The following is a 13,224-nucleotide window of genomic DNA, read 5'->3' as shown; positions in this document are numbered from 1 at the left end:
CGCCATGTCTCACCCCACTCTGCTCACCCACGAAAGTAACCACAGGTAGTCCAGGACGGCGAAACGTAACTATTTTCCCGTAACAATCAATATTGGCACGATTGGGGTGCAACCAATCTGCGCCCAAAATCACATCGAAATCAACAATATCTAACGGGATAAGATTAGCTGGCATAATAACACCCTCAACTATCACTGGACATCCTGGGTACACACAATCTACCATACATCTCTCCCCTCTAGGCATAGCGAACTCTAAATCATACCCTAGAGGTGTGGGGCGAGGTTGCGTCACTTGAGCAAATGTATGAGAAATCACAGAATGTGTAGCTCCGCAATCAATTAAGACTCTAGCAAAATAACCAAGAATATTTAACGTACCCATGATCAGATCCGGGTTGTTCTGAGCATCCTGCAGAGAAATGTTGTGAATACGCCCCTGGCCCTGCTGCCGTCCGCCACGACCTCTGCTCGCCTGAGTACCGCGACCCTGCGTACCACGCCCCTGACTGGGCTGACCGGTCTGTCTCGAATACCCTGCACTGCTAGTAGCAATCTCTCCTGGCTGAAACTGTCCTCCCTGATACCATTGAGAACCGCCGGCTAGAGCTGGAGGGTACGGCATATAACCACCCGAATATTGAGGGTAACCACCCTGGGAATAGGGGTCCTGAGGATACTGATACTGTCCCGGGGCATAAGGAACAGCATCACCCTGGTAGTGGTAGGCACCACCCTGACCTGCCTGTCCATAACTACTCGGACCCTGAATCTGCTGGATAGGGGTAGGTGGTGGCAGGAAAGTCTGCTGCGGTCTCTGCTGCTGACTCTGGGGACATTGCGCGGCTCGATGTCCCATCTGTCCGCAAGTAAAACAACCACTACTGCCCTGCCTACACTCGCTAGTGTGCCGATTATTACACCTTCGGCAAAATGGGGCCCTACCTCGACCACCATCACCCTGTCTCTGGCCTCGAGCGCCACCAGTAAATCTACCTCCTCGTCCCTGACCAATGGCACTGAAACCACCACTAGAAGAGCTAGAGCTATTACCACCCCTCTTGAAGTTTTGAGTCTGACGAGGCCCGAGCGACGCTTGACCTTTACCCTTGACATCTTTCTTCTGATTACCATTCTTCTCATCGTCATCACTCTCGCTCGTCATGTTCTCAGAGTCCTCAACTCTCAGCAAAACCTCGTAGAACTCCTGATAAGTATCACAATGAGTGGAGGTCGACATCGAACGCCATTTTTTCTTAGTGCCAATGCGAAAACGACGAAGCATCTCTGCTGGATTACCAGCAATCTCAGGGTGGTAGCGAGATAAGTCGGTGAACTTCCGATAGTACTCGTTCGCAGTCATCTTCCGCTGTTTCAACTCAGTGAATTCCTGCTTCTTGCGATCGATGTACTCAGGGGGCACAAATCTCCTCTTGAATAACCTAATGAAAACATTCCAGTCAGTCTGCTCGGCTGGAGTCAAACGACGAAGCTCCTGCTCCCACCAGGATGCAGACTCCGTACCCAGAAACCATGAGGTCGTCTCAACCCATCTCTCAACAGGAAGATTCCCCTGATTATTCAAGACTCGGAAAGTCTTCTCAATATGCTCTAACCAACGTTCTGCTTCCTCGTGCCCCTCGTGACCGTGGAACTTATCCAATTTCAGATTGTACATAGTCTCCAGAGGAGTCCTCTGGGGAGGGCGAATAACTGCCTGGATAGCGGTAGCAATAGCTTCCCCCAGCTGAGTGATATCGGGGAAACTAGACTCATCGGAGCGACGTGGTTCCCGACGAGGCGGCATAATTCTGACAGAAGGCACCAAAACCATTAGAATATTCACAAAAGACACAGGACTGCCAAACCTAGGCTCTGATACCAAACTGACACACCCCAACCGAGATCAAGGCATGCTGGCCGTCACGTGGAGGTGACGTAGCCAGGTGCACAGTGCTGAAGCTAAAGGAAATAATGTAAAAGTACGAATAATTTAAAAAACTAGCAAACATAAAGTGATAAAATAAGTGCTAGCGTAGGTGAGACGCTGAATTCAGAGCCTAAAGCCTACAGCAGTCCAAAGGAAGAGATACAACGATAGTGCACCCGAAGGTGACCCTACATTGGTGAGTGTCTGTCAGAAATGCCGGGACGTCCCCTGGGAAAACCACCGAACCCGCTAAGCTACTAGAACCTGGAGGGGCGCAAAACAAAAGCGTGAGTGGGCAAAAACAAATTCTTTGAATACCATTTCATAAAATACATTCTAACCCCTCGCCGTAAAACCTGTATACTTCCCAGAAAATAAACATATATACGTAGGTATAAATATGCCAAATATGCTCAAGAGTATGCCATCATGCTCAAAGGTATGCCGTCATGCTCAAAGCCTCAAAATAATATGCAAGTGCTCAGGTATAAAACGTGTCAATAACTTATCACTGGCAGCCGGAGTCACCTAAAGTGACCTGTACGGCTGAATCTAGAGCTCAAATCTCAATCTCAACAACTAAACCTGCCCACGAGTCGGAACCACCTATAGTAGTTTGTACGACAAGCCTGGGTGTAATACATATAAACGCTCTAGTGCTACGATCACGTGAAGGTTGTGCGAATAATCGAGGGTCACCTACGAGTCGGAACCACCTATAGTGGTCTGTACGACAAGACTGTGCACCTAACTTGGATCCAAGCTGAGCGTGTGGTGCGGGAGGTGAACAACACGTGAAGGACTGTGCCCTACTCTGGGCGGGAGCACTAACACCGGGGGTGCAGGTTATGAGCTCTCTAACATCTCTAATCACCATTGAATGCATATATGAAGTAACGCTTACCTGGCACTTACCTGTGCCTCCACAGCACCATTATATATATACATACACGTAATTGCATTTATAAATAAACGTAGATGCAACTAATCATGCATAACCACCAATATATAAAAGAAACGGCGTATAACGAATAAGCATTTATACTAATTTCTGGGAATTATATGTATATAGGTATATACGGAAAACCAAAAGCCCACTCACTGGTATGTGGAAGGGTCGTAGCCCCCCTGCCTCGAGTGTGCACGCTCGTCCTCGGGATACGTGTCACCTATATGCGAATTAACTATAAAAACGTTAACTTTAAAGCACATAACCTTCCGTTCAAAATAACTTCTCATACATTGCTCAAAATGGACAAATGAATATACCAACGTGCTCTACACAACCTCAGGATCACAACTATATTTTTAAAATAATTTTTGGACCTCTCACGCGTCCCCACGCGCCAAAATAGGCAAGGACCTACGCGCCCCCACGCGCGGCCACGTGCCGTGCACACTGACGGTGTCAATTGACGCCGTCAGGAATATTCCGTTAAAACCCCGGAATATTCCGTTATACTTAACTGGATACCGTTACTGCCGTTAGGAATATTCCGTTATAAATTAACTGTATATTCCTGTTTCTTCTCCGGCCTACCCTTGCCGGACTCCGGTCACTGGAAAACTGAGAAAACTTTAAACTCACTATTCTCCTTCATTTTTCAACCAATTTTCATGATTCTTGAACCAAAATAAAGCTTAGACCTAGGAGAATCACGATAGACCACTTTTAAAGGCTAAAAACCACGCGATCATACCTGTCTTCAAACTCAAAAACCGGCCAACTTCGAACCAAGCTTTCCCGACGTCCAAATTTGTCCAACGAAGCACTCCCAAGCTCCTGGGAACCTCACAAACACAACTACAAGCTTCAAAATCCCAAAAACTAGCTAGGTTAAATTTGCATGAATAGTACTCAAATCGGAGCTTAAGAAATCGACGTGAAAACGACTGGTTTCTCACCTGGAAATGGTACAGCTGTACTCCCACGAGCTTCACGAGCTCGAATATGGCCTTAGTTTCTTCGATCTGTGAAGATTTGGTTTAGTTGTGTGTATGTCCGTACGTTGCATGAAGAAGAAGAAGAATAGAGGACTCAGGGGAGAGAGAGAGAGACAGGGAAAGTGACAGAGGAAGAGGGAGAGTGAGACAGTGTGTGTGCAGGTGTGGGTGTGGTCCAACACATGCCACAACACACAAAACAACCAATTACGTCAAAAAACGAACTAGGGGCAAAGTTGACAATTCACATGTACGTTTTAATATTTCCGGGACGGGATGTCACAATATTCAATCTAGTTGGTCTTTTATTTAATCTGCTTGGTCGGGTTGGTATTTTATTTGTCAGTTTGTATGCTAGTTTTTGTCGTTGGTTTAGTTAGCAAAAAAACCAACAATAAAAAACTGAATTTGGAGTTGTAGTCACCGCTTGCGGCCAAACCAGTCGAGTCCACGCACCAGATTCTGCCTCAACAACCTGTGCCGTCTCACCAGCTGTAACCCAACCCAGAAGCTGATATGTTGCTGCACACCTGCACAAACCCGATCACTCACCGCTGCACCAGAATCCCATCGCCATCACACGATGTCGTCATCCTGCCGCTGCAACCAAAAGTCGCGCCCATAGAACTGTTTGCAACTGCTGTTAGTAATTATTGTCTTTGCCCCTTTTTTTTTTTTTTTTTTTTTTTTGATCTGATGATTGTATTGGAGTTCTCATACACTCGAGTGCTTGGAATTATGACCACCAAGTGATAGTGTTTGTGTTTGTTCATTGCTACACTTGAGATATGGAAATCTCGTCTGTTTAGTGACGGGTTCTTTTCATAGTCTCAACACTAGCAAATCAGAATCAGAATCAGTTTGCCAATCTAGTCAAGTCAAGTTTGCCAATTCGCCAGTCAAGTCAAGTCCAATCAAGTTGCATGCCAATCCATCTAACGGAGCTAGTCCGCATCTGCCTGTTTACAAACTCATGTCGTATACCATCATGAGTTTGACGGGGAGTGTTGGAAAATATTAGTATTTTGGTTTATTTGAATGTTTGGTTTTCTAGGCTTAGCCCATTAGCATTAGGGTTTCGGTTTCTTACCTTTTAGGGTTAGGGTTAGTTTATTATAAATAGTATGTTTGTTATTCAGTCGAGAACAAGTTAGTCACAATGTAGCCTAGGGTTATGTAGCCGTTTCGGCTTTTTAGTTTGTTTAATAATATTTTTATTATTTTGTAATCTTGGTTATGACACACTCTGATATTTAACTAACACGACACAAATGCCAAGTCTAGCATTTCTTCAATTCGCAAAACAAATTACAGCAAACAAAACAACTCCAATGCAAGGTCAAATTGTAGAAGGAGACGTCAAGCAAGCTACGACATGTTCAACTCGTAACAATGATTATGAGTAGAGCAGGTTGATGCGGGTAGCAGCGGTTGCTGAACAACGCAACAATAAACGGAATTGCAGGTTTCCATTCAGGTTTAGAGGAACCAAAGGGACTGATTCTCGCTCTTAGGGTTAATTTCCGACAACCGGAGGTGCTGTAGCACTTTCTTGCGCCTCTGTGTGGCTTTGCCATTGTAAATTATTAGAAGCATTTAATAATCATTTTATTTTTAGTTTTTACTTATTAGAAAACTGAAAACTGATATCTTGGTTAATAATTACTTTCAGTTTTATTAAAATTTTCCTTAAGTTTTCACTTTTTGGTTTTTAATTTTCTATAAAATAGCTTTTTGGTTTTCATTTTCCATAAAGAATTTTTTTTTAATTTTCTTTTTTCCTATTCGTAAGGGGAGGAAATAGAGTTTGACTATATATTACAATAACTTACAGAAGAGGAGGGGTTTTTAACCCAGTACATGTAGATAAAAACCTAACACCTATCCATTAGGATATTAACTCACACACAATTTGTTAACGTAATTACCAAACAAGATTTCAGTTTTAAAAAAAAAAATGTAAAAATGAAATGGTTATTATGACCCAGAATCCGTTTTTTACTCCCAACTAATCACATTTGTATCCCACAACAATGACCAAGCATTATTTCTCAATATTTGAAAGAGTTCAAGAAAATCCACAGCCCTTGTAACATTACAAGGTAAGATGGTATTTTCATGTAAACAGGGGCAAGAAAGTTCTCTGTAAAAAAAAAATAGGGGTTTCTAACCAAAGAGAAATATCCATAGAGCCAAAAAATGACCATACCAAGAACAAGAAATATGCACTGGTTTATCTCAAGATGCAAGTTGGGTAATGGCCCTTTCGTCCCCACACTAATTGTTGTTGAAGACCTAAAATTAGATCCTACCCTTGATGGTGAACGTTTGGTTCCCTCAAAATACCTTAACGAAAGGATATTACACAGAACAAAAAATGGAACCCCTACGAACGAGAGGTAAGGAGAAAGCAACGTAGGAGTGCCACAAATCCGAGGCAACTCAACCTCTGATACGATTCTAGTTGTTTCGATTCCTTCACCAAATGGAAATAAACCTATAGAACTGTTCTCAGATGCGGATCCGGCATCGCTACATTCGTGCGTTCTGAGAAAATTAGAATCTCAACTCGACCACCATATCATTACCACTTGATCCGCATCTCTTCTTGTACCCACTACACACAAAATTAAAACATAATATTCTTGCAATACATAATATCCTTACAATTCTAGACTCAGATTCTACATTTAGCAACAAGCATATTGACACTATTACGATAGCACGAGTGTGACATCTTTATGATTTGCATATTTTCAACGTTCAGGCACTATAGCCTTTGTTGGAAGGATGCAACTGGCCAACTTCATAACCGTTGCACGCAGCAGAACAAGCTTCCGCCATTTCGGTTTCAGATACTCCGCTGTTGCAGATGCTGGCAAATGTGCGCATATGTTTCATGCCATACTGAGTCAATGACCCGCAGTGTGTTTCGAACACACGAACCTGTAATTCAAAATTTAACCTTGGAATTAAATCTTGAAACTGTACAATTGAATAATCAAAAGGGTTAGGATAAGTCATTACCATAGATTTTAAGCATCCCCAATCGTCCACAAGGGGTTGACCAAGAGCTCTCACAGAATTGAGTGTAGAGGAACCTTTTCCAGGTCCATAGAGAAATGTTCCAATGAACTGAATGCTTGCATCCAAGTGAGTCCTATGCCTCATTGTTTCTTTGATCTCATTGAGGATTTCTCTACTTTTTCCAGATCCACGTTCTGATCTTTTGTACTGTAAAACACAAGTAAATATTGAACGGTAACCTCACCGTAAATCTAAATGTAGAACAATTTTTTTTGTACTTTTACTTGTATATGTGATAGTGGAAAAGAAATTGTGGGAAGAAGCTCACCATTTGCCACATGTAGAAAATCTCTGCATCTCTCTGGTTGACAACTTCCATAGGCTTTTCTAATTGGCCGTTGTTAGGAGGCAAGTTCACAGAGGCAGGATCAAAACCTAGGTACAAATACAGCTTTTCTTGTGTAATGTTTTTGCTCCCATATTCCATCACATGCGATCCCACATCGTAATTGTTTGAATTGGAAGTCCGTTGCTTTACCTGCAACAACTCACACATGCATATTGGAATTCAATTTAATTTAATGGTCGGCTTGTACATTAGGTCCAGAATCAAAAAGTTGAGTTCAGATATTGTAAGCTCACCGCCTGATACTGTTGTTCGATTGTTTCTTTTTTCAGATTGTGCCTCTCGCTGAACGTTCAAGGAAAAGGAGATTTAATAAAATAGACTTATACAAGGTCATATAGAAGTTACAAATCCTGCATACTTTGTTCAACATATGCCCCAAACAATATCCACTATACCATGTACATATGTTTGTTTTTATTTTTCGAATAACTTATAGTCAAATTAGTTTCTTAATTATTTAGAAATTTGACAGTACAGATTTATTTCTCATCTTCGAAAGACCAAGAATGCATACCTATCTTCCATCCAAGAAATACTGTACAAGTCCCCCAAGCAAGTGATATATTCAGGTGGTGGTGGGGGGTCCATCCCAGGACAATAAGTTCCAAAGCTGTTCTCTTGTGCATTTGATGCTGTAGTCACATAAATGTTTAGGTCTTTCGGCATTATGCCTTCGAATATGCTCCCACTCTCACAAGCTTCTATATATATAACCTGCACATGATGCAATAGTGCTCATGCGCTTAACTGTTTAACCTTGAATACCAAAGGAAGTGAGAATAAAAAGTGATCTACTTACCATCTCTTTATAGCTCCCCGATGCATGTTTCTTCTTCAAAACCTCAATAAAATCCATGGCATAAAGGAAAGGCATGTTTGGCATCCCTACAATCATATTGTAAATTGGTAAGTCCTTACTCTCATTTTACAGCTTTTCTCAAGTGAGCAGTAAGGTTGGCAAGATGACGGCAACATCTCTACTCAAATGGATTCCAACTTCAGATCACATGAATTAACATGCTATGCGACAAACCTAACCACTTGCAAGCCAAAACAAGAAAATAGGACAAGATCTAACCCTACACTATGTATGCGTATGAAACAACCCATGATGAAGTAGTGTTCACAATATAAGTTGAGTTAGCACAAGTGGTGAGCTACGGTGGGAGGTTGGGAAGTGTTCGGTCTCTCCTATGTAATATATATGTAACCAAAGAAAATAAAACAATGGTACCATGGATGTCAAAGAAGAGGTAGTGAACTCACCAAGGACACCAGGACCCCCATGATCTGAGTAGTATAAAAAGATCCTATCATTAGGTTTGCTATCCACAACCTTCCCACTTCCGCCTTTCACGGCCTTTTTGTCCCCAAGGAGGACTGCATACAGATTGGCGGCAGTTACTTGCTCACCAGTGTAATCCTAAAGCAGTTGATCCAAAATAAATTATTCACAAACATATGGAATTCGAAGTAGACATAGCTCAACTATTACCAATTAAGTGACTGACTACGACTACAATAATATGCAAACTACATTTGTTAATGCACGCAATGTTCTAAATTAAGACTTATGTTAAAATGCAAAAAGGGCGTAGTTCTCAAGTAGCTTTAACACTAGAATTGCACAAAAATCTTCTGTGTGAAGTAATGAGATTTGTTCCCAGTAGAATCTTTGTACAGCGTACGCTAACAACTGTTCTAAGTGTTGTTATTCCCACCCCAGTTTCTTATTTCCCCACCCACTTTTAATAAAATTTCTAATTACAAGTTTGCTCATTTATAAAATGACCGATAAAGACCTTAAAAGATAACCCTCTGTTTTTTTTTTTTTATATAATTTCTAATTACAAGTTTGCTCATTTGTAAAATGACCGATAAAGACCTTAAAAAATAACCCTCTTTTTTTTTTTTTGTCAAACAATAAATTTTGTTAGATTAACCATCGACAGTGTCTGAACCCATGTCGTCATACAAAAGGCTCAACACCTTTCCACTGTTATGTGGTAAAGGACCACTTGCAAAGATAATCTTCTGTTCACAAAGGATTTATCTTTCCTTAAGCCTTAACTCACCCCATAAAATCCCAGTGCGACTCAACTTGAAATTGTTCTGGTTCCACACTATTTTCTACGTTTACTGCAAATTAATTCTCATAAAAATCGCAAAGAAGAAGACAAACCCAAAAACCAAGCAACCAAAGTTTGCTTCTTCTCCACTTTCTCCAGCCACTCTCTGGTTCAAGTTTAATGATTTTGTTTCGGTTGGATATTTCAACAATGGATATCAGAATGAATTGATATTTCAACAATGGATATCAGATGCTGATATTTTTATACACAAATGTGGAAGAACCGAGGAAGGATAATCTTCTGTAAAGGGTTTCGAGTTTGATCAGTAGAAAAAAAATGGTGCAAAGTATGTCACTGAATGCTCTAAAATTATTTCTCCACTGGTACAATAATTTTAAAGACAAGTGCGGAGCAATAGTGCTAATGAGGATACTTTAGGAATAAAAGTGGCTGGGAAAATAGCATTTTAATTTTTTAACTTTTTATGGTGGGTGGAATTATAATGTGGGTGGATAAATAAGACAATGGGTGAGTCTAGTAGCTCTAAAAAATTAGGCCTTGGGCTCTTCATTAAATGCCTTGTTTGAGAACCATCTTGGTGTTTTTGGTCCAGGCTATTTTCTGTTACTTTAGCTTGGGCCTCATGCTTCACCAAAAAACCCAAAACTATACAAAAATACAAGACAAGTTTGTAATCACAAGAATAAAATTTTTCTTTTTTCAACCCAAAGATTTTGGGGATTGGAGATTAATTAAATTAAACACAAAAATTCAATAAGGGTAATAACTCAGAAAATACTCTTCAAATCACCAATTATTTTGTCAAACTTCCGAATTTAGTTTATGGATGCAAAGGGCCACCATAAATAAAATTGAATCATGAAAACATTTAGAAAAAACAAAGTAGAATATAAAGGGTAAAATGATAATTTTATTCGAAGTGCCAAACAACTCCCTTTTTCAGGGTTAAAAAAATCCCCTTCTCAAGCATCCACAAAGCATTCAAAAAGCAAAGCTTAAATTACACAAGAAACATAGGTCACACATTAATAGAGATGCTGCAATACCACCTTGTTTTCTTGCACTAATCGTCTTCTCCTACTAGAACCATTGGTGCAAAAATGTGAATGAGACTAAAGGCAAAAAGCAACTTGCAACTCCAATGATTAAGAACATCCTGGAAAAGGACTTTGATGGATCTTATTCCACATGTTATTAAATTATTGTGTCGAGACGCCATCATGGCAATTTGATCCTCTCCTACTCTTATGGTTGTATCGTATAAAGAACAAGAAGGGAAGGGAAGAAAGTAAGAGAAGCGAAACCTGTACACATAACTAACATGACAAATATATAATCTAACTTATCATAGATATATAGATCTTAGTTTTCCAAACAAAATGAAAGAATGTTCTTAGCAGCATTTTAGAGTTGCCTTAAAGAAAAGGTTATCCTATCTGCACACCTCTTTTACTTGACACTCACAACCTTCTCAATTTCCTACTATTGGATCAAATGAATTGAAGAAAATCAAAGGACAAAAATTAACAAGGAGTATGTGGGAGGTAAAAATTAGTGTGTGGATAGCACCACCCTAAAGAAAAGGACTGTTTTGGTTTAAAAAGGAAGAGTTTGATTCCATCTTATCTGATTATAGGTTTTATTTTTTTTTTTTTTTTTTTTTTATTTTTTTATTTGTGCTTGAGATATGCAAAAAGTATATGGAGAAAAAGAGTAAAGAGGGATGGTGATCAGGATGAGGGAAAAAATAAAGAAGGATGATTGAAAATGAAATCTTGAAAAGCTAATCCTTCCCCGCTCTTCATTTCCCATTTGAGTCATTTCCCCGTAGCTGAAGCACAGAAATTGAAACACTGCCTAAGTAATAAAATGGTTATCAAAAGCAGACCTGGCATTTTGGACCTGACCCGTTAACCCGACCCATTAATATTAGTATTTGAGTGGATGCTTAACGGATTGGGTCGTTAACAGGTGAACCCGTTAACAACTCGTTAACTAACGGATCACTTTGGGTCAACCCGTTAGCATCCGTTAGTTGAGGATGTTTTAGTAATTTCAGTCTAAGTCTTAACAATAAAACATAAACTCTATGCAAAAAAAATAAAATAATAATAATTGTTAACGAGTGAAATGGATAACCAGTTACTTAACAGGTCGGGTTTGGATGACCCGTTAACTTAACGGGTTGGGTTTGGACGATCCGCTAACTTAACGAATTAGGTTCAGACGACCCGTTAACTTAACGGATCGGGTATCCAACCCAAACCCAATAAACTCGACCCATTTACAAGTCTAATCAAAAACTGCCTAAAAGGTTGTTAAAACCAAAATGTCAAACATGAAACACTGCCGCAGTGATACTGCTTTTTAAGCTCAGCCCACAGGAATCCCCTTTAAACCATGGAATATGTTAGGCTTTTATCTTTTTCTTTTTTGGTTCGGCATCTGCAAAATTTGATTTGGATATGCACGACAGACTTGTTAATATTCTTTTATCTTCTGAAAGAACGTCAAATCCTTTTAATTGGTTTAAGAATAAAGAAATACTAAAAGAAAAGCATAAGTAGGGCCAAATGAAAGTTTGAATGTCCTCATCTTAATCTTGTATTAGTTTTTGATTTGTCCTTACCAATCTACTAGCTCACCACTCTGTGGTTAGAAAAAAAAACCTAAGCTTCCCCCCCCTATCCACTGTTAATTACTTACAAAATGAATGAACGGTTCAAAATTAAGAAAGCATATTAAAAAAAAATCTATCCATATCCATGTCACACCAAAGTATACAATATTAAATGTAGAATTCACACACTATATTAGATATATATGATCTATCTGCATATACAAATAGTTATATATTGATTTCAAAAAATAAAAAATAAAAGTTGTACCTTAGGCACGCCGGCATAAACATCACCACCCTGAGGATGGTTGATGATAACTCCTGGCCTCGGATTCATTGAGTGCTTGGCTATGTCGTCGTACATAAATACCACTATGTTCTCCTCCTTCAGCCCACCTTTTTTCAGTAACTGATATGCGTGGCAAATATCCGCCTGAATATACACGATAATATTAAAGTGTAAATCCCCAAGAACAAAGAAATTTCAGTTGTTATATTTATAAAACATAAAAAATAAATAAAATAAATAAATATGAAATAAACTTTCCTTGGTTAGCACAAATATTATATTTACCTGATGCCTGTAGTTTCCATACCCGTTTGAACCGGCTACAAGAACCGCCCATCTTGTACCCGGTTCTTTGTGATGAACATCTTCCGGTTTATCCTTCTCGGATGGCAACCGGATTCCAGAGTCCCACCGCTCCAACCGGGCGGCTCGGCCTCCACCTATAGCTTGGATGACCAGTACAAACAAAAACAACGATATCCACGACACAGTATAGTTACCAATCATCAACCTGGACTGATGTTGGACCGCCATGAAGGGTGGAGAACCGGTTCAACAAAACCGACAGTGCTAGATTTAGTTAAGAAACGGTGGAGGAAGATGAGGAGAGAAAGAGCAGCGGGGCGAGGGAGAGGTTGGTGAGTGTATAAAAGTGAGGGGGGACTAGCGGTGCGGTGTGGTGCCATGCAAACCATGACAAGGATTTGACACGTGTGCGGAAGATTTATGAGTTGGTGGGTCCAGCGTGACTGGGAAGGGACAAGTGTGATCTACGTTTGATGTTTGGAGTTGTTGATTGTGGCGGTGGTTAAGATATTTTGGCTTTTTACTCATAAGTCCTTCTTTCTTTCCTTTTCCTCGGCCGGAGGGAGACTAGCCGCTAGTGGATGTGATTAAGAAGCTTTGGTTTCA

At 40.2% G+C, this 13,224-nt stretch overlaps 1 protein-coding gene across 1 annotated transcript; it reads right to left on the bottom strand.

Annotated features, from left to right (window-relative positions):
- Nucleotides 1-6,296: 6,296 nt before the first annotated feature.
- Nucleotides 6,297-12,970, bottom strand: LOC125475283 (legumain). The gene is made up of 9 exons (XM_048579985.1): nucleotides 12,598-12,970; nucleotides 12,292-12,456; nucleotides 8,577-8,733; nucleotides 8,110-8,195; nucleotides 7,825-8,024; nucleotides 7,544-7,592; nucleotides 7,230-7,439; nucleotides 6,902-7,108; nucleotides 6,297-6,820 (listed from the first exon to the last, which is right to left on the bottom strand). The coding sequence occupies exons 1-9, from the start codon at nucleotides 12,844-12,846 to the stop codon at nucleotides 6,638-6,640; spliced, it is 1,506 nt and encodes a 501-aa protein (XP_048435942.1). The 5' UTR covers nucleotides 12,847-12,970; the 3' UTR covers nucleotides 6,297-6,637.
- Between the last annotated feature and the right edge of the window lie 254 nt (nucleotides 12,971-13,224).

The sequence above is a fragment of a genome, unplaced genomic scaffold (genome assembly GCF_019419815.1).
Source record: "Pyrus x bretschneideri cultivar Hongxiangsu unplaced genomic scaffold, Pyrus_bretschneideri_v1 Contig14, whole genome shotgun sequence".
Lineage (NCBI taxonomy): Eukaryota > Viridiplantae > Streptophyta > Magnoliopsida > Rosales > Rosaceae > Pyrus > Pyrus x bretschneideri.
This window is presented reverse-complemented; position numbering and strand designations above follow the sequence as displayed.

Excerpts from the sequence above, each read along its gene's own strand:
- LOC125475283 (XM_048579985.1), bottom strand. The coding sequence starts at position 12,846 with ATGGCGGTCCAACATCAGTCCAGGTTGATGATTGGTAACTATACTGTG. Across the intron at positions 7,593-7,824 it reads ATTTCTTGGATGGAAGATAG|CGAGAGGCACAATCTGAAAA; the intron begins GTATGCATTCTT and ends TTGAACGTTCAG. Across the intron at positions 7,440-7,543 it reads TCGAACAACAGTATCAGGCG|GTAAAGCAACGGACTTCCAA; the intron begins GTGAGCTTACAA and ends GAGTTGTTGCAG.